This window comes from Phyllobates terribilis, unplaced genomic scaffold, assembly GCF_046119375.1.
Source record: "Phyllobates terribilis strain yellow unplaced genomic scaffold, ASM4611937v1 Scaffold_3__8_contigs__length_932513732, whole genome shotgun sequence".
Classification (NCBI taxonomy): Eukaryota; Metazoa; Chordata; class Amphibia; order Anura; family Dendrobatidae; genus Phyllobates; species Phyllobates terribilis.
Genome location: NW_027362763.1, coordinates 756,672,010 through 756,697,555, shown reverse-complemented (window position 1 = coordinate 756,697,555; position 25,546 = coordinate 756,672,010). Strand labels below are relative to the sequence as shown.

Below are 25,546 nucleotides of genomic sequence, written 5' to 3'. Positions count from 1 at the left end.
AGCCATTCATGTCTATGGATCAGTGGAAAAAAAAAATAAAATTGGACCGTGTTCTGATGACATCTGAGTGCGATCCGATTTTCATGGATAGCCTGAATGGAGAGTTGTTTTTTTTTTTATTATTATCATTCTCATCCGAGAAACTCCGATCAGACTCTGATCAGAGTACGATTGGCATAACTAGACCGATTTACTCGGATGAGAGAAAAACGGTAGTGTGACCCTATCCCAAGGATATGCCATCAATGCAAAAGTCCTGGACAATACCCCTATGTCGCTGCGAAAAATGTACACATCTTTATCAGAAAAACAGAGCCATCAGCACTGTGAAGATATAATGTGAAATTAATTAGCACAAAAAGGTGAAAGTAAGGAAGACATTGACCACGCTTTGCATATAATACCACAAATGGTGAAAGCTTTCTGCTTCCATTCAGGCATTTTCCTGCATTTTGACACAAACGCAGGAGGAAATTGCTAAAAGAGAACACGAAAGAGCAACTTCTGCTCCGTACAACAACATGCAGCAGTGGATGGTATTGTCCGTGGTATAAAGGACTTGTATTGTACGAAGTGTATGGAAAATTTGTATTTAAGGGATAAGACTGAAAGAATTTAACTTGTTTTGCCATAAACAACTTATCTGGGCAGGTGATAAAAATAAAAAATTGTTGGATGTCCGAGCGCTGGGGGTTTAACCAACACCGGTCAAGAGAACAGGGATCCCAAGTTTGCGGTGTGGATGAAAAGGCAGTGAGCATGTGTAATCGCTGCTCCATTCGCTGCTTACTGGAGTGGTGGTTGCACATGCTCACTACTGCTCAGGAGATTATGGGACCTTTTTTCCATGATCAATGCGGGTCGAACCAGCCTGACTACTAGCGATGATACATTTATTATCAGTTTTGTGGATAGGTGATAAATGTGTATGGAATAACCCCCTTTAAAAGCCGGGCTTTATTAAACCCCAACAAATTCCAAGAGATTATGATAGAAGTTCTGTCCAAAAGTTGTTTGCTAAGGAACTACATTACCAAAAATACACTTTTATTATTGGACAGAACGACTTCAAGAGACAAAGTGATGAAATAATAAAAATAGGGCAGAAAACGACATTTCAGATGCCAAACCATGGCCTTTTTTTTATTAGGGGTTCCCCTTTAAGTCCAACAGAGTTTTTTCTGTCTAGACCAGCTGTTATTATAAATGTCTGTTTTACTAAAAGTAACAAATGTTTTACCGAAAGTTATGTCTTCCGTTCAATATATTAGCACAATACAACGCATCCCCCGTGTCCTGCCGAGAAGCTGCCCTGTATGATACTTGCCTCTCTCCCTGGGAAAAGAAACTTCGGATTCTTCAGCTCTATTACATTAGCTTTGCCACTGCCAGCCTGAGATTGATCTGTTTGTTCCCTGTGGCTGTCGTGACATATTACACACTGCCTGTAACTCTTACTTGAAAATATTTATTCATATGCTTTTGGTTGCTCCTGGCCTTTCATCAGATGCATTTTTTTCTTTCTTTTTTTGCTATAGATCTTGCAAAGATTTATCTTCTGCCAAAGTAAAGCCTGATAAAAGCAACTTAATTTCAACATTTAAAGGGGCTGGAGAGACAAGTATTTCTTGAGGGTGCATTTACTCTTCTGGATGAGGCCTGTCTGACTCCAGAACACTAAACTTCACGTAATTTTTTTTTCTATCCTGTAAACTAGAAGGGAACCCGTCAAACTTCTACCCTCCCAAAGTACTTATATAACTATTTAGCCCTGTAAAAGTTGAGAATTCATCCTTTTATGGCCCAAGCAGAAAAACAAAACTGGTTTTGAAGTGCAGTACACATCAGTGAGGGAGTGCATTGGAGCGTGATGATGCACTTACAGCGCCTCAGCCGAACACCACCCTCCTCTTCATTGATTGTCAGGTTGCTTGATCTATATGGCCAACGACCCGTCCATCACCCAGAGGAGAGGGGCATTAGGCAGGAAGTATAGCGTAAGGCTGAGGAGATGAAAGTGCATAGTTACACCCCAGTGCACTTCCAGACCAATGTGTACTGAACACCAAAAAAGTGCTCTTTAGATGCTGAAGAAGCACTTTGAGGTTATAAAGTGGATCATCGTTTAAAGGGCTACACCATCTTGTATTTAAAAGGATCCTTTCGGAAACCTCTAGTGTTCCGAAACCATTTAGAAGCTGAAGAGCTTATAGAAGAGAGATTCTGACTCAGGTGCGAGTTCTCCCCTTATTCCAGGAGTTTACCTGATGTTGAGGGAGAGCCGGCACATATGAGCCATGCTCAATACTTTTAACTTAGACTCAAATCTGTGTTAGGAATTCCATTTTTCTGTTCTGTTATCAGAGCAGAAGAACAGAATTCAACCAGTCATGGATCCAACACATGGCCAACATCAACAGCGCTAGACATACCACCTCCTACTACGTGGGGCGCTGTAGGGACATCAAACTTTGCTGGGGTTCACCAGGGTCATCATACTTTGTGTGTCGGAGGGTACTGTGAGGTTATCATATTGTGATTGTGTGTAGGGGTATTTTGGGGGCATCATTCTCTATGGGGGCCATGGCTATGGCAGTGGATGAGAACACAAAGGCTTCAGTAGGGCACAATTACTGTGTAAGTGCCGCAATACATGTCCCCTCTCTCTGTCTTTAAAACTTAGGAGGTATGCCCTTCTGTGACTGTGCCTATGCACGGTAGTAGGTGCAACTCCATCTACTCTGCCAAATTGTTATTATTTTTTGGGGGGTGAAGTGGGGATATGGCAAATAGGCCTTTTGCTCTGGGGCCTCACGATTTCTATGTACGCCCCCACCAATCCGCTAACATGCTGTAAGTAATAAAAGCAGAAAGTCATAACCAAAGTCAATTGCACCTGAACCGCGTAGGCAATGGCCTCTATTTCTTGTAGAACATGGGGTGTAGCCCGAAACAGCAGTGAATTAGTTAAGAGGTCATCATTTTTGTATGGCGGCTTATAATATGCATTGCTCAGTCTCACAGTAAGGACGTCAATGAGCACAATCAGGTGCAATCCGATCTAACAGGACAAGGGGGATAAGAAGAATATGAAGTTTCAACACCCTTAGATTTGGTCACTATGGCAACAGCTGTTGACAGATGATTCGTGGAGAAATATGTTATTCCTCCTATTAAAAACGTATATAAATATAAGAGAAAACCCGAAGGAACTTTTTCTCAGCTATTAAAAGTTAAAACAGTTGCGCACAAGGCTGCCGGCACCTATTCTACTGGATGGCGTGGTTCTATCAATTTTTCTATTAAATTATGACACATTCAATGTTAGACAGAAGGGAAGCAGATTCGCAGTCACCCTGCACATGGCACAAACCATGCGATGATCATGAGCTTAGCAGACGATACCGGTTACACGATGAATGTAGCATAAAGTACAAGCAGGATAGCAATTTTCCTTATGTGCGCAGAAAGCTTTGACAAGCCGGCAGACGAGCCGTGATTAAAGGACTAAGGTTACCTCTGAAAAGGGATTTTTACAATGGAAAATCAACACGTCTGTGTGGGGGCAAAGGCTCCGGAATTATGTTAACAGCTCAGCCGGGCACTACCTGGTTTACTTAACTGATTTCTTCTTTAAAAGAACAAAGAAAATTGAATATGTCAAAGAAAAATGATCATCTACTTGTATCATCTATTTCCTGCTGCTTTTATAACGCCAACATATTCTGCAGAGATGTACAGAGACCATCATCTCACACCGATGCCTGTCCTGAATAGATCCTTTTCAACCCCTCATCTTGAAAAGGGAATCACCCATTGTATAAATCAATTTTTTGCTTACATTTATGTCTTTAAACAAAAATCTTGGAGAGATTATTTTTGTCAGTGTCTAAGATTTTAAAAATAATTCTGAAATCTTGCTGTTTTCTTTCTGATCTCAAAGTTCAATATCAGACTGAAACTTCCTGTTCTTCAGAGATTACTTCTCAGCAGTCAGTCATCGCAGACGGGAGAAATGAGCAGATCGATCTAGACCTAAACTTCTCCCATCCTATATCAAAATCCACCAGAAAAGGAGCCACAGTTTGCAGATGTGATGTGCTTTGACTCCCAAAAGTCCAAGTGCAGCTAACCCAACACTTTTTTTTTTACTGCAGCACATAAATTTCCTCTATGAAGTGCCGCTGCAGGGAAATATATAACATGGTGGCCAGAACGGAGGCCGCTGCTACAAAGTAGTGTAACATGCAGATTCAGATATGGAGTAGCCAAGGTTTTCACCCATTTCATCTATTGTACATTGTTGCGGAAATTCAGAGCCGATACTTCAACTACAATTACAGAAACATACAAGCAATCTGTTAATCCAGAACCAAGAAATATGATGGCGCTATATAAGCAAAGCATAATAAATGATCAACCTAAATGCACCAGAATTGTGGTGCAATTTATGCCAAAGAAACGGTCTTTCATGTCTTGCAACATATTTAGGCTATGTTCACATAGTAAAATATAAAAAAAACTGCAGTAGCGCTGCTGCTATAGTAAGATCAGATAGGCAAAGAGCCGCAATCTCAAAGCACCGTAAGCCCTGGTGCAAATAATCATGAAATGATTAAAAGAAAAGAGATGCGCTGCAAACCACTCATAAGATACAAAAAGAGTGATTCCTGCCTGTCTTAGAGAAAATGGTAGTCCTCTAGTTGCAGTTGTGACTTCTTCAAAGGACCCCCCTGGAAGCTGCACGCATATATATTCATTTTGACTACCATTTTCTCTAAGACAGGTAGGAATCACTCTTTTTGTATTTTATGAGTGGTTTGCAGCACATTTCTTTTAATCATTTTAATTATGTTCACAGAGTTATTTTTGTGCTAAATCTGCATCCAATTTCTTTGTTGTTCATATTAAGAGGGTTTTTTTTGAGTGTTTACCGTAATTTATTTTTTTTCCCCTGAAGGGGTTATGAAGAATGCTTGGTTGAAAAAAAAGAAACTGCGCGTCACTTCTTTGAAGCTGATTCGCATGGAATCCTCTTCAAACTTGGAATTGGCAAATCAAAGGGCTGCAAAAAAAAACTTTTCAGGAAAAGAAAAACTCCTGCAAAAACTCCCTAAAAAAGGAAGAATTTCAAGTGCTGCTTCTGTTTGAAAACCATTTATTTAATGGCAACAAAATCTGTAAGCATAGCCTTACTATGACCCAGATTCATCAGTTGCATTTTCAAGACGTTTCAAGATTTTTTGTGCAAAATGTATCAACATGCCGAATGAGGCTTGACAAATTTTGCACAAATGCAAAGATGCTTTGTATTGTGCTCTTTTGCTTCATGTGTGACTTTTTTAAAGTAAAAAAAAAAAGGGACATGCTGCATGATCCTTTCAATAAGCATACACTGCGAGTGAAATAAGCATGTTCAGTACTTTTTCCCTGTGTCATTTCTCATTATTACATATAACTTAATTTATGTACATCCATGGTTTGATTTCTTTGCCTGTGTGGATTGGATGGGTTGTTACCAGCATCTGGTGAGAATTTCATGTCAATAGCACCTTTAGAAATATATTTACCTAGAAAATTGGTGATGTGTTCAATACTTATGCATCGAAATAGAGAGATCTCTGTCTTTCTCTCATATTTATATATACAGTGCCTACAAGTAGTATTCAACCCCCTGCAGATTTAGCTGGTTTGATAAGATGCAAATAAGTTAGAGCCTTCAAACTGCAAACGAGAGTAGGTTTTATGAACAGAAGCATAAATCTTACAAACCAAAAAGTTATGTTGCTCAGTTGAATTTTATTAAATTTTAAACATAAAAGTGTGGGTCAATTATTATACAACCCCTATGTTTAATATTTTGTGGAATAACCCTGGTTTGTAATTACAGCTAATAATCGTCTTTTATAAGACCTGATCAGGCCGGCACAGGTCTGTGGAGTTATCTTGGCCCACTCCTCCATGCAGATCTTCTCCAAGTTATCTAGGTTCTTTGGGTGTCTCATGTGGACTTTATTCTTGAGCTCCTTCCACAAGTTTTCAATTGGGTTAAGGTCAGGAGACTGACTAGGCCACTCCAACACCTTGACTTTTTCCCTCTTGAACCAGGCCTTGGTTTTCTTGGCTGTGTGCTTTGGGTCGTTGTCTTGTTGGAAGATGAAATTACGACCCATCTTAAGATCCTTGATGGAGGAGCGGAGGTTCTTGGCCAAAATCTCCAGGTAGGCCGTGCTATCCATCTTCCCATGGATGCGGACCAGATGGCCAGGCCCCTTGGCAGAGAAACAGCCCCACAGCATGATGCTGCCACCACCATGCTGGACTGTAGGGATGGTATTCTTGGGGTCGCATGCAGTGCCATCCAGTCTCCAAACGTCACGTGTGTGGTTGGCACCAAAGATCTCGATCTTGGTCTCATCAGACCATAGAACCTTGAACCAGTCTGTCTCAGAGTCCTACAAGTGATCATGAGCAAACTGTAGACGAGCCTTGACATGACGCTTTGAAAGTAAAGGTACCTTACAGGCTCGTCTGGAACGGAGACCATTGCGGTGGAGTACGTTACTTATGGTATTGACTGAAACCAATGTCCCCACTGCCATGAGATCTTCCCGGAGCTCCTTCCTTGTTGTCCTTGGGTTAGCCTTGACTCTTCGGACAAGCCTGGCCTCGGCACGGGAGGACACTTTCAAAGGCTGTCCTGGCGGTGGAAGGCTAACAGTAGTTCCATAAGCCTTCCACTTACGGATGATGCTCCCAACAGTGGAGACAGGTAGGCCCAACTACTTGGAAAGGGTTTTGTACCCCTTGCCAGCCTTGTGACCCTCCACGATCTTGTCTCTGATGGCCTTGGAATTCTCCTTTGTCTTTCCCATGTTGACCATGTCTGAGTGCTGTTCACAAGTTTGGGGAGGGTCTTAAATAGTCAGAAAAGGCTGGCAAAAGAGATCTTTAATCCACACATGTGAAGCTCATTATTCTTGGTGCCTGAACTACTTCTTAATACTTTTGGGGGACCAAACAGAATTCTTGTGGTTTGAGGGGTTGAATAATAAATGACACTCTGAATTAACTTTTAACGTTTTTTAAAAAAAAAAAAAAGAAAAACAAAAGCAAAATTTGCTGCAGTGCATTTCCCACTTCCAGGCTGATCTACAGTACAAATGTCACAATACCAAGTTTATTCCAAATGTGTCAACCAGCTAAATCTGCAGGGGGTTGAATACTACTTGTAGGCACTATATATATATATATATATATATATATATATATATATATATATATATATATATATATATATATATATATATATATATATATATATATATATATATATATATATATATATATATATTTTACATACACAAACATATATACACATATATATCACACACAGATGAAGATTGCATCAGTCAGAGAGCAGACTCAAGTGGGCTTCCCCATAATGCTTTGCAGCAATCCTATCACATGGTCTAGAACAGCCAATCAGTGGGGACTATCACAAGGACTAGCAGAGATGAGGCAGGGAAAGTAGCGGCAATTTTAAGATTGAGCAGCCTAGAGAAAGGATCTCAGAGTGCACAGCTCATCAAATCACAGGAGATAGAAAAGTTCTAAAATGGGTGATATAAGCTCCGCTATGATAGACAAGATAATGTATATCTACATAAGAAATTATTAAAAGAATACAGGGCTACGCGTTTCAACATGGGGCACAGATCTTCCTCAGGCCTGACATGTATAACAGCAGTACAACAGAGTTTAAATTGACAAAAAAGGCAGAAAAAGTGTTACACAATGACATCATGGGGTTATGGGTCAGTGCAAGCACACAAGATAAAAGGTACAAGCACATGTGACATGATTCTGGCACAGGGTGCTGTGCGATATACACTAGGAATATAATAATATAATGAGAGCACTAACGGAAGGTTTCACCCTGACACTGATCACAGGGGGCAGAGGGCGGTGCAAATGAGTAAATGACACCAAGCAAAAAGGACATAATAGATAATACCAAACAACATACTAAATGAGAAACTAGGAATAATGAGGTGAAACTACAATGGTAAAAAGAAATACACTAAAAGCAGAGCTTTGTGGTGCAGGGACATATGCTGGCACTTGTAGTACCACATAGGCAAACATTGTGATGAGGATAACGAAAACTAAAATCACAATTGTAGATACAAAATATAATATTAGTAAAAGATGCTGAATAACTTAAATAGATACACGAAGATAAATTGCTGGGACTTGTGGTACTCTACAGATAAACATGGATACCAACAGCTTGAACGAAGACTGATAAAATCAATGGTATAGTTTATGTAATGGACAGAAGGTAATGGATCAATCTGAATGGTAAATTAGAAACCCTTAGGGCAAGTGCTGGGAATTGTAGCATCGAGGAGACATGGTGACGATATTATCAATTACTAAAATGTGGATGAATAGAATCAATTCGTTGGTAAAAGTAATGTGCAACATATAAAGGAGAAGGCTGCAAAACAATTCCTGAGACTCGCAGGAAACACTGCCAGTCAGTACATATCAGAAGGCTTCTCACCCACCTCATTAAGCCCAGTAGGTGCAAACAGGAGAGCATGTGAAGCCAGAAACCTCTTACGGTTTGAAGGGAACCTGTCAGGCCCCCGATGCCCTCCAACCCAGCAGCATTCACCTATATATGAGTGAACTCCCTGCCTAACCAGCCCGGCAGAGTCACAGTCTAGAAGCTATCTGTTGAACTTCCGGTCATGCGCTGTGCACCTCTGAAGCCGGGAAGCATACACCTGGCTTCAGAAACAGACGCTGCCGGAACGAGAGGCGCACATGCTCGAAATTTGCATGAGCGGTGATGACGCCACTTGTGCAAATTATATTATCACGTCCGCAGGGATGTGATAACACGGAGAAAGGGCAGACTAGTCTGGGGAACTAACGCCCCATCGACTAGTCAAAGCCCTCATTAGCATAGGAAACAGGGACATTATAAATGATTTTTTTATACCTAGTTTTCACTCTAACGTTATACAGGGCTGGTTAGGCAGGGAATTTACTCATACATAGTGAATGCTGCTGGGTTGGAGGGCATGGGGGACCTAACAGGTTCCCTTTAAAGGGGTGATCTAAACCTACAGTTGATTTTAATCCTAAAAATCTATTTAATGTAATAATCTAATTGCTTTTCTAATACACTTTAATTAAAAAGTCCCAACTCTACTTTATTATTATTATTATTATTTTTTTTTAACTGCAACCAATCAAGGTTAAGGTTTCATTTTGTAAACTGCTCTGGTAAAATGACAGCTGCACTGTAATTGGTGGAATTTTCCAGAGGAGTTTTCCTTTGCAACAGTTTTGTCTAGTCAGAAGTGAGAGAAGAAGGCCGACATGACACCGATCCTCTCCTACGACAAGATATGGGAGACTTAAGATTTAATGTACAGAGGACTGCACCGGCAGAAGATTTGATACTGTTGCCCTTTTCCCTTTCTGATTTTAAAAGAATCGTTCCTGCCAATTGTTGTCAGTGATATATGTGCTCTGATAAACTTTCACTGAAAACATTGGAACTAGTTATTTCTTATTTTACTCATTTAGCACCATTAATTCCACAGCGCTTTACAGACATCATCGGCACAGTCCCCATTGGGGCTCACAATCTACATTCTCTATCACTATGTCTTTGGAGTGTGGGAGGAAACCCACGCAAACACGGGGAGAACATACAAAATCCTTGCAGATGTTTATCCTTGGTGGGTTTTGAACCCAGGACCCAGCGCTGCAAAGCAACAGTGCTAACCACTGAGCCCCTGCGCTACTTCTGGGCCAAGATATATACTATAATGATTGCAGGGCCCTTTAACATTACAATACTTGTAATATATTTGCGTGCAGCTCACTGAAGTCATGAAATGCTGGATATTGCAAGGCAAGGGGAAACGCAAATCACAGGTAGCATTGTCCAACTACATGACAAAATCGCTAGGTGCCACTGGTAGAGAGGCAGTCTAATAAATCAATAGCAATTTCCAGAGCATCTCCCCCTTCTATAATTACGACAAACTAATACATAATGTAGTGAAGGACACAGTCCAGTTGGTAAATAATGAAGCATTAAATGGAATCTGTAACCAGGTTATTGCTATGTAATCTGAGAGCAGCATCATATAGGGCAAGAGAGCCTGACTACAGCAATTTGTCACTTACTGTACTGCTTGGTGCAGTTTTAATAGAATCCCTGTTTTATCGGCTGTATATGTAGTAGAGTTCATAATGCTGAGCAGTGTGTAACCCCGCCCACACACCCCTGATTAGCAGCTTCTTGTGTACACTGTACATAGTCAGCAAACTGCCAATCAGGGGTGGGGGCGGGGTTACACAGATGAGCTGGACTGCTGTGCACCCGAAACCTACTCAGGCAGTGATGATCTCCTTCTGATAAAGCACTGATTGTATTGTCACTAAAGCACACACCCTAATAAGTGACACATCCTTGGAATAGGGCTCACTTGCCCAATATTGTGCTGCTCTCAGATTGAATAGCAAACACTTGCTAACCGATTCCCTTTAATAGATCTATGAAATAATGATATTTGAAAGATTTATCAAAATCTAGAGTCTATGCAGAAATGTTAAAAACATAAAAATGTAACCAAATTATACTATTGTTTAAAGGGGATGTACCAAGTATCCGTAGGATCTGGAGCTATTGAGAACTGGGCTTTGGACTGTCAGTCAAGCATGCACACTACCACACCATTCATTCTCTATGGATATAGTCAAGAGCTGTACTAGAAATGAATAGCTCAGACACTGGCACCTGCCCAACCTCCAATCCACTCCATTGGGACTCTTCACAGTTCTGGTCTTGGGATAAGTGGGAGTCCCAGAGGTCAGACCCTTACAAATCAACAAGGAAAGCAGTATCATATTGATGGGGGAGAATTTATTAACTTGGTACAACCCCTATAATGTATTTATACTGAACATCCATCTTGCTAATGAATGAGGGATGTCTCAGCTCTGCCTCCACACTGTTATATAGGCTTAGGTCTATACTGAAAAGGAAAAACAGTAGTAATAAAAATAAATAAAAAAAAAAAATCTACAAAAAGTCAGTTATATAAAAAAAAGGTCTTGTGACAGATCTAATTTCAACAACAGCTTTCTATTAGAAATATACATTAGTATAATAAATATATAAATGCTGGAGAAAGGCAGTATTAGCTGAAACGTCGCATCAGGTGCAGTAAAGAAGGTGATTTTTCACTGCAGTGCTGTATTATAAGCAGTTAGTGGCACGGTTTTCCTTACTTACCCGGGATTGTAGAGCATAACCGCTGACAGATTTTCACATGATTTTGAAAGATCAGTCATGGACAAACTAAACGAGGAAAGCAAACCGCTCTGTGGAACAAAATATGTGTTACGGGCAATACTATTAAAAAGTTACTTTATTTAAAAAAAAATTCTATTGCATTGTACGTCGTCTTTGAAATCAGACATCATAATATATGGAGTTATCCATTCCGAACAAACTCTCAATTGGAAGGGTTCTCCAAATATGAACTATAATGCACATATCTACCTTCCAGCAAGTGATTAATTTTCCTGCAGTTTCTCCAGAAGAGCGTGGGTGTGCTTTTTGGCCTACTTCCTTTAGTTATAATAACCTGAACTTTACACAATGGGTTGCTTTTGTAACGCACACATTCATTCTGTCCAAAGATGTGAACTGATCATGGATATCCTCCTTTCCTTTTTTTTTTTTTTACACTAAAAATGACTATGAAAAAAGAAAGTGCATAGGGAGAGACCTGTCAATCAAATGGGAGAAGTCGACCAGAGGGGAAGGGGGGGTACACAGAATCAGTTAGGTCACTTCCCAATTGGTTTTCAAATCATGATGAATATGCAAATTGTCTCTTCAGTGAGGAAGAGGACTTGAACTCTAGCGCCACCTATTGGAAGTAGCAATTTTAAAAGTAAATATTGACCCTTCAGGGATCCTTGTCATATGACTTGGGATAAAAGCCAAATCAGAATCCCAATTTGCAGATACGGTTTTATCCCAAGTCATGTGACAAGGCTCACTGAAGGCTCAATATTGACTTTTAGGATTGCTACTTCCAATAAGGTGGCCCTAGAGTTCAAGCATTCTTCCTCTCTGAAGAGGCAATTTGCATACTCCGTTTCCCAGTACAGCCACATAGAAATATATGAAGCGGTCATGCTCCGGTCGGGATACCCGCGGCCAGTCCGTGCATTGCAGTCTGTGATCGGACAGAGATCCACAGACATCTGCATGCGTCCCTTAGGCTGTGTGCCCACGTAGCGTTTTTCAAGCGTATATGCTGCGGAATTTCCGCAGCGTAAACGCTTGAAAAACGCATGTAGATCCGCACCCCATGGTCCCCAATGGCATTCCGCAATGTCAATGCCCATGCTGCGGATTTTTCCGCAGCGTATATGCTGCAGTCAAAAATCCGCAGCATGTTCATTAATTTTGCGGAAGCGCTGCGGAATCAATGTGCGGATGGTACCCAAGTCTGGAGGAGAGGAGACTCTCCTCCAGACCTGGGTACCAAAGAACCTGTAAAAAAAAGAATAAAATAAAGTTTATACTTATCTTCTGATGTTTTCCCTCCGTCGCGCTGTTGTCTGAAGGACCTGCCACGTCATTGAGTCATGTGACCCACCACATGACTCAATGACGTCACCGCAGGTCCTGCACACAACAGCGTGAGCCGCTCAAGACTCCGGACGGGGCAGAGAATGCATCAGAAGGTGAGTATAAAGTTTATTTTTTTATTTTTTACCATTCTGAACAAGTTGCACTTTTCCAAGTGATGCTTGGAGAAGTGCTTGATAACCCGCATGCGGAAATGCATGCAAAGACGCCTCACAAACGCTTCTACCTGGCGGGAAAACCGCATGTAATATCCGCATGCGATTTTCCCGCCAGGGAGAAGCGTAAAAAATATGCTTCAGGTCCGCAACGTGGGCACATAGCCTTAGAGTCTACACCACTGTTCATAGATACATTCACAATTTACCAACATAGAGATTTCTTTGGTAATCTGCATTCTATGTATAATCTTATAGGAGCTGTCTATGCATAGTAAAATGGCGGATTTTTCCTGATTTAAGTAGAGTAGAGTAGATTGATGGTCACCGTTATGGTGGCTTCATATGTGACTTATGTCGATTAACTTGTATTAATTACAGGGCTGTGGAGTAGGTAAGAAAAACCTCAGACTCCTCAATTTCCATGATACCAACTCCAAGACTCCCTCATTCATGGCTCATGTTTAAGTGATAAATTTACTGCAGCACAGATTCATCTCAGCTAAAAGTCTAGACCCTTAGATCAGGCATAGGACATCTCATAACTTTCCCAAATTCTTATGAAAAAATATTCCCCATAAACTGCATTGAACTACTGTACCTAATTTATTATATATTTTAGGACTCTGAATTGGTCCATTTTATACCGACTCCGCTCCACCAAAATGGGCTCCAACTCCGACTCCACAGCCCTGATCAATCCACATGCCACGACTGAATTTATTACTTATGTAAATCAAAGGCTGCAACCAGAACACTAGGAGCGTCATCTGAAACAATCACACAAAACCGCCTACTTATCTTGAAAATATATGAATTACCTTTTTTTTTTTTTCTTACCTTCCTTTTTTCTCTTAACTTCGCGGCTTCCTTTGGATGATTAAAGCGGAACATGTTGGTCCTTCCCAAGAGAATAACCGCACCTTGAAATACAAACCAAAATGATTTTACATACAGTATTCAAAAGAGGTTATTAGATCCACTAAATAATGAAAAGATAATTTCAATACTGAATAAAAACTGAAATAAGTTTCACACACTGCTCTGTGTAATATTATCAAACTTTTTAAGGCATCCTTCCCACAGCCCAGATATACCTTAAAGTATTTTATTATATCCTGGAAAGTGCAACAGGGATTTAAAGGTTTGTCTATCACCTCAAACACATTTGATACAGGTATATGGGCTTTGTAATTGTACAAAATTCCATCACACTAATATACACATATATGAATGTACAGTACTGTGCAAAAGTTTTAGATAGGTGTGGAAAAATACTGCTTATTAAGAATGCTTTCAAAAATAGACGTGCTAATAGTTTATTTTTAGCAATTAACAAAATGTTAAGTGAATGAACAAAACAGAAATCTAAATCAAATCAATATTTGGAGTGAGGCTGCGTGCCCACTATGCATTTTTCAAGCGTTTTTGTCGTGGAATTTCTGCAGCGAAAATGCTTAAAAAACGCTTGGTAATACGTGCCCCATGTTCCCGAATGATAATCCGCAGTATGTCCATTAGTTTTGCGGACACGCAGCGTAATTGCCGCCATTGACTTGCATTGAATCGCATTTTATAAGTGTCAGCACATTTGCACATACGGATATTATGCATTTCTATGTGCGGATGGTACCCGGGTTTGGAGAAGAGGAGACTCTCATCCAGGCCTGGGTACCATAGTACCTGTTAAAAAAAAGAATTTAAAATAAAAAATAAAGATTATACTTACCTACCGATGGCCTCCGGTGTTTTCTCCGCTGCGTCCGGTCTGTTGTATGGGTCACGGTGGTGTGAGGACCTGCCATGGCGTCATTTAGTCATGTGACAGGTCACGTGACCGCTGACGTCGGCGGTCGCGTGATCTGTCACATGACTCAATGACGTCATGGCAGGTCCTTTCACACCACCGCAACCCATACAACACACCGGACGCAGCGGAGAAAACACCGGAGGCCATCGGTAGGTAAGTATAATCTTTATTTTTTACCATTCTTATTCTTTTTTTTAAACTATTACTTGGTGACACTATATAAATCTATGCCGTCTGAATGGATTTATATAGTGTGACCAAGTTGTCAAGCACTTTTCCAAGTGATGCTAAAATCGCTCGGAAAAGCGCTGGATAACCCGCATGCAGAAATGCCAGGGAGAAGCGGAAAAAAGATGCAGCATTTCTGCATCGTGGGCACTTAGCCTGACCGGCTTTTGCCTCCAAAACAGCATCAATTCTTCTAGATCAGGGGTGGGCAGTTAATTTTCCCAAGGGGCCATATGAGAGACCGTGACTGAACCAATAGGCTGAACCAATAGGCTGAAATTAATTCAGCTCAATATTAATATTAATTATAATTACTATTTTATATTATTAATTGTATCACTTAATATTGATCACAATTAAGTATGCCGACACCCCCCCTATATAAAGTATGAGCCGTCACATATCCCTCCTAAACACTCAAACCCCCACACACATACACACACTACATAAAAAATAAACACATTCACCCATTCTCTCAGTGATCTGCTCCGGTCTTTGTAGTGCGCACGGATGCTCCACACAGCAAACGTGATGTATTGACATAATAGTGTCTGCTGTCTCAGTCACACATGATCAATGGTGGAAGGAGGAGGTCGGCTTCATCCTGCACCAATGTATTCACCGCTATTTGCATCTAGAGGATGCAGACATCAGTGAAATTAGGGTGCCGGGCGGGGAAGGGCAGTCGCATGGTGTGGGCTGTGGGACTTTCGGATATATTGGTCTGTGGGCCGGATTGGAACAGCAGGACAGCCAGACATGTCCCGCACTTTTCCCAGGTCAGTTCTAGATACACTGCACACAGTTTTTGAAGAAACACAGCAGGGAGATTGTTCTAAACATCTTGGAGAACTAACCACAGATGTGGATGTAGACTTGCACAAATCCGTCTGTAACAACAACCAGCTAGTAAATAAAAGACGGGGCCTCATTAACTTGTAAACCAACAAAGAAGTAGACACCTAAAAATAACTTTTTTTAATATAATAAAAGCATGCAGGACTCACATATCTTAAAACAAATGGACTCATAGGGGTATTAAGATATAGAATCATGGTTAATGAGATGGTACTAGCAGGGTATCTAAAACACACCTATCAAAACACTAGTCGTCCCTGTTACTCACCCTACCTTGCAACGGAGATTGGCACCCTAATGTTTAAAGATCGCCCTAAATTCACCACCCTAAGTTCAAATAGACACAAATCGTGAAAGAAAAGGATAAATGTATGTGTATCAAAAAATGTAAAGCCAAAAGATTCCAAATAAATACAGCAAAAGCCCCTCGAGGAAGCTACCAAAAGTGAAACGCGCGTTGGGGACTGGGTGCCTGGACTACCAACCACCACATTATGGGTATTTATCACAGACATACACCTGCATACCTTAACTTATTCTTTTAAGAGCTGTTGTGGCTATGGAGAGGTTACATACAACAGAGTGACACTAAGTGTATGATTATAATTATATAAATCTCCATTTTTTCATGCTCATAATGAGGTTGCTGCGGTTGGTGTATTATACCCTGTATTGCACATACGGCTATATATAGCATTATTATTATTATCATATATGTGGTTCTAGGTGTGTCCGGTCTCCTTTCTGGGGTTCTTGCTTCTATTGTTGTGAAATGTATTCTACTTTTATTGCCCCGCTTTCTTCTTTGCTCCTATTATGAAGTATGTTCAATTTTATTTAAATAAAACAAATTATGTAATTTTTATAATATATTAGTATGACTCATGGTTCTCCTTTTTTCAAATACAGCAAACATTATATACCATATATGAAGCTAGCACAATATGTCAGTGTCTCAGGTTCGCTGGGCACAGCATCTGCTTGGCTTGCCAGACTTCTCAAAACAGTAGATGGAAATAGCTGGGCGTCACTGGTTGCTGCCAGCTCTGAGCTGATGGCACTGCTAGACATCTTCTGATGTCAAAGGGAAGTATGATGTGTCTTTCATCTGCTGCAGTAAATTTCCTTGGCGACCACTGCATCTACAGCCCTGAAATTAGCCCATTTCTTGGTGTCCTCAATGCTAATTAATACAGAAAGCTACTTATCCATCATGCAATACCAATTAATTGAACATACAGCCAATGTCACTAAGATGTAATTTCAGAGGGACGGACAACAAGAAAAACATGTGATGATCTGCCCACCCAAATAAAAACAAATTAATAAAAAAACACTTCCTTGCCTGGAGTGTGCTTTGTGGCCTACTTCTTTAAAATTATGAAGTCTACATCACTGGAATCGGGGTCTGTGTCCCTATATCAGGCTGCTGACAGATTACATAGCAAAAACCTGCTGACGGATTCCCTTTAAGGTGCTAAGATATTTCAAGAATGAAAGCAAACATGACATTTCTATAAGTTATGATAAAAAAATATCTAAACTGTAAGACAAGTACAAATGAATTTTATCTCTGCAAGAGACCATGTACATCGGAATTTCAACCTAGAAACGGAGGCTGTGCAGTTAATACACGTCCAATGATGCAGCAATAAAAGTTTGATTTTATATTACAACATGACTCCGAACTCAGGAAGAAAAATGTAATAGAATAAAATGCAATTTTGTGTTCTGCAGTTTGGAAGCTAATCACATTACAGTCACGTGACTGTGTATATTTTTAAGCACTTTTTGACGTAGCCCGATCAATTTTTGAGGAATCATTTGAGCCTTCATGTAAATTCATCCACACTTGTTGATCTTTTATGTTCCCAATCTTGCCACAACTGAAAATTTATAATCAGCCATCTGCCAATTACTCACTGCAAAGCCCGGGGAGGTGCAAGTTTAGCTCTCCGCAGCTTCCAATGCTCCTACAAAGTCGTTATATCAGTTCAGCTAAGTGTCATATTAAAAAGACTTGTAAGATAGAAAGAAAATGCCGTAGGGGCCAGATCAGAATTACAAATGAGCGCATGACGGCTACTGGAATAAAACAATTAAATAAGTCCCTTAAGGGAGAAAAATAACCTGATTATTAACCTTGCATTAAAGTTGCGGAGACTATTTATGAGATGGGTCTCTGTTCTTGCAAAGCCATGTGTTACATTAAATGCTCTGTATAATACAGAGCTCGATCACGGGGCCATTTTGCAGAGTTTAAATATTTCCACATCACTTTGATCAGTTCAGTCATCTGAGATATGTGCGATAATAACAAAACAGATGGTAAATTGATGAACTAGGCGGAAGGTTAAGCACAATGGTTATGTATGTACTATAGCTCATTTCTTTCGTATTCTCCGCTGCCTCATGCCGCAGTTCATTTTAATTTAGTAAGCCTTGACAATGCATTCAGTTCTTACACATAAAAACTATTCCCTGCCAATATGTGCTGCCATACTAAACTGAAGAAAACAGGCGAAAATCCTAAAGGCTTGGTCCTTATAAAAACGTTGACATAATGGGGTTGTGCAGGCATCGTACACCTCCTGATATGACGAAAAAGAGTAAAAAGGACGCAAGCGGGCTGCTCTTAATATAACCCGTGCTAAATATTCACTGGATGCCAAACAGTTGTCTTGGCAAATGTACCGCCCAGCGTGCCTCTCGAAAGGCTCATATAACAGCATTGAAGAACCTGGCATTCTTAGGAAGCTGCAAATGAATTATTATGCTTTGTTTACACGTGCAATCCACAGTTTAATGGATAGCGTTTCGCTCAGATCCCCGACCTTCATCAGATGCACAGATTACTTTTAGACAGTAAAATGTAAATGATGTGCTCAGAGAATAGAGTGTCACCGCTGGAGAAATGGAGCTCATGCAGACATCCGTAGATCTCTGTCAGATTACGGACCGGCTGTGGGGCTTGCGATCAGAGCATGACAGTCTCAGAGGCATATATGTATCTGCCATGCTCCGGTCAGGAGATCTATGGCCAGTCCATGCATTACGATCCATAATTGGACAGAGATCCACGGACGTCTGCATGAGCCCTTCGTGTCCAGTATGTGATTACTTGCACAACACTTTGGCTATGTTAACACGTTGCGTTTTTGCAGCGTGTTTTTTTTATGCAACTTTTCAGCTGCGTTTTACAGTACTAGCAAAGTCTATGAGATTTCAGAAATCTCATGCTCACAGCTTGTTTTTTTTTCATGACTGTTTTGTCAAAGAGCGGCGTTTTTGCAAAATTCAGCATGTCACTTTCAGCGTTTTTGTTGCGTTTTTCACTCATTGAAAGCAATGGGTAAGTGCAAAAACGCAGGTATCAGGTTTTGATGCCTTTTTGGTGCCAAAACCTGGGGAAGTTGAATTAGGTTATTTTTTTCTATATTAAACTTTATCAGCATGCACAAGAAACAAATGTACCCTGACAAAAACGCAGTAAAAAAAAAAGCAGCAAAAAAAGTAGCAAAAACTCAACGAAAATATACTTTTTTGAGGTTGCTTTTTTACTGCCAAGAAAGCAGGTTTTGCCTGCAGCAAAAAAAAAAAAAAAAAAAAATACATGTGAACATACATACTACACTCGGAAACAGTAATAGAAGTTACATGTTACAAAAGTATTCACACAATTTTTAATCACGGATAGAACATATTATGATGGTCTGCACTGATCCTGAGAATAGGAACCACAAAGTCCCTTGTGTAAATAAAACGTTACAGAGCATGTGCGACCACTGCTTCACTAAATGTTTATTAACTCTCTACAGGAGATATTGACAGTTAATCGACCAGTGGTCGTACATGCTCAGTAGCCCTTCATTCACATTAGGGACTTCACTACTCCACATTTTCAGAATCAGTTGGGATCTCAACAACTGATCCAAAGGATCATTCAAATATCATCTATCCTATGTATCACTTATAAATGTAGTTTATAGGAAAACCTATTTAATTCCTTATCTGATGATAAAGTATCCTAACATCCCAAACAACGTCTTACTGCATAGTATGAAAACCACTATGTGTTTGCCGTCAAAATAATTCTCCGGAAGATCTAGTCCCGCTACAGTTTTAAAGGTCTGCTTTTTCCTCAGAACAAGTAACTCTCGACCAAGGGCTGTGTCTTGTATTGCAGTTCCTCAAGTGCTTCTATGTACCTGTACTTCGTCACTAGCATCGTTCGTATGATAATCTGCCCTTATTATTTTTCTTTATTACTGGGAGCACTATTATCCAAGGGATCATCTGACCACTGTGGGGTTTTTGTCTGGATTTGGGCACAATTTTTCATCTACAATCTATTCTGATTGGTCTATACCTGCCGGCTACCATTCTCTAGTGATGGGTGCAGTGGTAAACCAAATAACTGCTATGAATTATGAGGGGGTAGCGGCACAGAAAAATATCTAATTAGCTTAAAGGGCACCGCACAGCCATGACGTCAAAGTGAGCCACTACCTGAGCAAATTTTGTGGTTCTATTCCCATCTCATACAGTACAGACCAAAAGTTTGGACACACCTTCTCATTTAAACATTTTTCTGTATTTTCATTACTTTGAAAATTGTACATTCACACTGAAGGCATCAAAACTATGAATTAACACAAGTAGAATTATATACTTAACAAAAAAGTGTGAAACAACTGAAAATATGTCTTATATTCTAGGTTCTTCAAAGTAGCCACCTTTTGCTTTGATGACTGCTTTGCACACTCTTGGCATTCTCTTGATGAGCTTCAAGAGGTAGTCACCGGAAATGGTCTTCCAACAATCTTGAAGAAGTTCCCAGAGATGCTTAGCACTTGTTGGCCCTTTTGCCTTCACTCTGCGGTCCAGCTCACCCAAAACCATCTCGATTGGGTTCTGTTCTGGTGACTGTGGAGGCCAGGTCATCTGGCGTAGCACCCCATCACTCTCCTTCTTGGTCAAATAGCCCTTACACAGCCTGGAGGTGTGTTTGGGGTCATTGTCCTGTTGAAAAATAATTGATGGTCCAACTAAACGCAAACCGGATAGAATAGCATTCCGCTGCAAGATGCTGTGGTAGCCATGCTGGTTCAGTATGCCTTCAATTTTGAATAAATCCCCAACAGTGTCACCAGCAAAGCACCCCCACACCATCACACCTCCTCATCCATGCTTCACGGTGGGAACCAGGCATGTAGAGTCCATCCATTCACCTTTTCTGCGTCGCACAAAGACACGGTGGTTGGAACCAAAGATCTCAAATTTGGACTCATCAGACCAAAGCACAGATTTCCACTGGTCTAATGTCCATTCCTTGTGTTCTTTAGCCCAAACAAGTCTCTTCTGCTCGTTGCCTGTCCTTAGCAGTGGTTTCCTAGCAGCTATTTTACCATGAAGGCCTGCTGCACAAAGTCTCCTCTTAACAGTTGTTGTAGAGATGTGTCTGCTGCTAGAACTCTGTGTAGCATTGACCTGGTCTCTGATCCGAGCTGCTGTTAACCTGCAATTTCTGAGGCTGGTGACTCGGATAAACTTATCCTCAGAAGCAGAGGTGACTCTTGGTCTTCCTTTCCTGGGGCGGTCCTCATGTGAGCCAGTTTCTTTGTAGCGCTTGATGGTTTTTGCAACTGCACTTGGGGACACATTCAAAGTTTGCCCAATTATTTTAACTGACTGACCTTCATTTCCTAAAGTAATGATGGCCACTCGTTTTTCTTTACTTAACTGCTTTTTTCTTGCCATAATACAAATTCTAACAGTCTATTCAGTAGGACTATCAGCTGTGTATCCACCTGACTTCTGCACAACACAACTGATGGTCCCAACCCCATTTATAAGGCAAGAAATCCCACTTATTAAACCTGACAGGGCACAAATGTGAAGTGAAAACCATTTCCAGTGACTACCTCTTGAAACTCATCAAGAGAATGCCAAGAGTGTGCAAAGCAGTCATCAAAGCAAAAGGTGGCTACTTTGAAGAACCTAGAATATAAGACATATTTTCAGTTGTCTCACACTTTTTTGTTAAATATATAATTCCACATGTGTTAATTCATAGTTTTGATGCCTTCAGTGTGAATGTACAATTTTCAAAGTCATGAAAATACAGAAAAATCTTTAAATGAGAAGGTGTGTCCAAACTTTTGGTCCGTACTGTATATTTATGACAACTCCTTACAATAGGACATAAATGTATAGTAGGTATGTGCCCCAACAATAAAACACGCATCTATCTGGAGAACAGGGCCCCATTGCACGCTACTTCAGTGGAGAGGTGGCCGGAATTCCCTTACAAATGAATAGGAATTCCGACCACCTCTCCGCCGACACTGGCACTCGTCAGGGCTCCTTTCTTGAGATTGATTTGGTTCTGTTGGTAGAACTAGCATGCATTAAACATTTATGATACATTCTATGGGTAAGCTATCAATGTACAAAACGTGAATACCCCTTTAAAATTACTAAAACAGAAGCAGAGATAACAAAGAAACAACATGATAAAGTCACCCAAAAAAGGGATTGGGATCACTGTTGTGCAACAAAAAGTATACGTTACGCCTCAGCTAATATGTATCCAGCTCAGCACCTTCTAGTCAACACAATGCTCTTTGAAGTCCCTGTTCTTCTATTTTCATCAATACTGGATTGCTCAAAGTCAGATGAGGTAACGCAGAGTAGTCTTGTATTTTAACAATCCAAGCGTATCATTGCATTCACCTTTGAAAAGACACTTAGGCCTACATTAATTTGCACCAGTTCTTGACAAACTGGGGAAAAAAGGTCATTATAAAATGCCTAAAAATGTTCGAGAGTTTCTTTTTTTTGCTTTTCTTTGCCAAAAAAGTAGAAAGTTATGTGAAAGGGGTTGTGGTATCAGAAGAGTGGGGTTCTTTTAGGACAGATTTATTAAAGGGGCTTCCCAGGATCAGATTATTTATGGCCTATTGAAGGAAGAGGTCATCAATATGACATTGGTGAGGATCAGATTCTGGATATTTGAAGAGACGGCAGTGCACAAGTGATTAAGCCTTTTCAGCATGTATATTATTCCCTCCACCTACACATTATCTACATAGTTTTAGCGATGTAGGGTACTGAATGGGACAACACTGCAACAGGCTGCACTGCTAAGTAGGCAATGTGCAGGCAGACGTAGCCCCAAACTCTCATAAGCTCCATGGGCCGTTCAAACTGCAGATGTGCCAGGAGTTACACTCATGCCAATTTAATACTGATGGCCTACCTTTACGATCGATCTGCAATATTCTGATTCCGTAAAAAGCAAAAAATGCTCTACCCATAGCAAGCGTAGAGTTCATTTTCTAACTTAGAGCCAAAATGTATTATTAGAGGTCAAGCATCTTTAAAGTGAACCTGACAGCTAAAACATCTGATCCACAAGCCGTGCTGTAGACTAGTCGGACAGGCGGGTCTCTGGTGGCTTCTCCCCACCCGCTGCTATGGATTGATAGGTCTCTGCCTACGTGAGCATGCACACAGAGTTAAAGATTAGTGATGAGCGTAAGTGCTCGTTACTTGAGTATGCCTAGGGTGCTCGGCTATGCACAGAGTATCGCATGTGCTTAAGTGACATGTTCGCGTCCCTGTTCCTACATGTTTCACGAGTTTGCAAAAAATATCACGGATGCTCGAGTGACATGTTCGAGTCCCTGTTCCTGCATGTTTCGCGGCTGTTAGACACAAAACATGCAGGGATTGCAGGCGCATGTCAGGTAATCCGCACGTGTGCTGTGAATGTCTAGCCGCCATGAAACACGCGGGCACAGGGACTCGAACATGTCACTCGAGTACCCGCAATACTTGGTGCATACCCGAGCACCCTCGGCAAACTCGAGTAACGAGCACTTGCGCTCATCACTATTAAAGACGGATTTTGGCAAGTCCTTACCTGTAAAATCCTTTTCAGCGAAGGAAGGAAGACAGACACAGAATCATTACTAGTGGGTAGGCGGAGCCCCACAGGATAGTTCACCTCAGATTTATAAAAAGTGACGACCGGCCCCTCCAGTATATAGTCTCCTCCTACTACCATGATTCTCCAGTCCGTACACAAGCTAAGGAAGAGCAGATAACACCAGCGGAGCAACACAACCTATTCTGAAAACTCAGAAAAAACGAGAGAACAGGTTATGCATATAACAGAAGAAATCACATAGTCCCAGGTACTACTCACTGGACCTGACAACTGCGATGAGCTGGCAATGCTGCAACAGAGCCTTTGCGCGCCAACCCCAACCCAGATAACCGCCATCAGAGAGGGGTCGCGCCGCATCTGAAAACAATAATAAACTTCTGCCATGGGAGGGTGCTGTGTCTCCCTTCCTTCCTTCGCTGAAAAGGATTTTACAGGTAAGGACTTACCAAAATCCGTCTTTCAGCAGCAGAAGGGAAGGAAGGGAGACACAGAATCATTACTAGTGGGACATCCCAAAGCAGTCCAGAATTTAAGGGTGGGAAAAAGTGGCAGAATCGCCAACACCCCAACAACTTAGATAAACGCGCAACCAGCGCTAAACTCAAGTTAAAGAGATAACCTAAATCACCGCAGCCTGCAGGACCCTACGTCCTAGGGCCGCATCAGCAGAAGCACTGACGTCCACCTTATAAAATTTTGTAAAAGTGTGAACGGAACTCCAGGTAGCTGCCCGGCAGAGTTGATCTGCCGAGGCCCCTTGGTGAAAGGCCCACGACGACCCCACAGCTCTAGTGGAGTGAGCTCGAACCTTAATAGGGCAAGGCTCGCCTCTGAGCCGGTACGCCTCTAGGATAGCCGACCGTATCCACCGAGCTATAGTGTCCTTGGACGCCCGCTGACCACGCCGACGACCAGCAGGAATCACAAAAAGAGAGTCCGACTTCCGAAACCCTTGCGTGATTGAAAGATAAAACTTCAAAGCCCGCACTAAATCCAACGAGTGCAAGGCCCGCTCCTTTGAATTCCTCGGTTCTGGACAGAGTGAGGGCAACACGATGTCCTGATTAACATGGAAACGTGACACCACTTTAGGCAGAAAGTCACAACGGGTGCAAAGCACCACACGATCCGAGTGGAATTCCAGAAAAGGGGGCGAGCAAGAAAGTGCCGCCAATTCAGAAACCCTTCTCAAGAGGTGACCGCCACCAGAAAGGCCACCTTCCAAGAAAGCAAAAAAAAGAGTAACAGAATCCATAGGCTCAAAGGGTCTGTGTTGAAGAGCCTCCAAGACTAGATTAAGCCGCCAAGGAGCCACAAATTTCTTCCGAGGCGGAAACTGACGTGTTACCCCGCGAAAAAAGGAACGCACATCCCTGCGCGAGGCAATAGCTTTCCGAAAAAGCAAGGATAGAGCAGATACCGGACCCCGCAAGGTACTGACTGCCAGACCCTTGTCCAATCCATATTGCAGGAAGGCCAATAAGTTGGGAATGGAAAAAACCCTCGGGTTTCTTGAAGATCCAGAACACCACGAAAAGAAGGCCTCCCAAGTTTTGTGATAAACCCTAGTCATAGCAGGCCCTCTGGCCGCTCGCAGAGTGGCAATGACCTCGGCTGAAAACCCTTGACGGGTCAAGATTTCGGTCTCAAGAGCCACGCCGTCAAACGAAGAGACTTCAGGTCCGGATGACGAATGGGTCCCTGGGTTAAGAAGTCCGGGCGAAGAGGTAGTGGAAACGGAGGTGCTGCCAGAAGCGACACCAGCGTTGAAAACCACGCCCTCCTCGGCCAATCTGGCGCCACCAAAATTGCCGAGATTCGCTCGAGTTTTATCCGTCTGA

The 25,546-nt window shown here is 41.4% G+C and overlaps 1 protein-coding gene across 8 annotated transcripts in view; it reads right to left on the bottom strand.

Annotated features, from left to right (window-relative positions):
- The window catches only part of KIF16B (kinesin family member 16B), a 454,357-nt gene that overhangs the window by 166,308 nt on the left and 262,503 nt on the right, over positions 1-25,546 (bottom strand). For 7 of the 8 annotated variants that reach the window (XM_073672199.1, XM_073672197.1, XM_073672201.1 and 4 more), the window contains 2 exons: positions 13,696-13,778; positions 11,327-11,415 (listed from right to left, as the gene is read on the bottom strand). In XM_073672199.1, the coding sequence (XP_073528300.1) occupies positions 11,327-11,415; positions 13,696-13,778 (172 nt within the window). Of the gene's footprint in view, positions 1-11,326; positions 11,416-13,695; positions 13,779-17,674; positions 17,740-25,546 lie in introns of those variants that run through there. The other variant, XM_073672200.1, reaches the window with a different exon arrangement.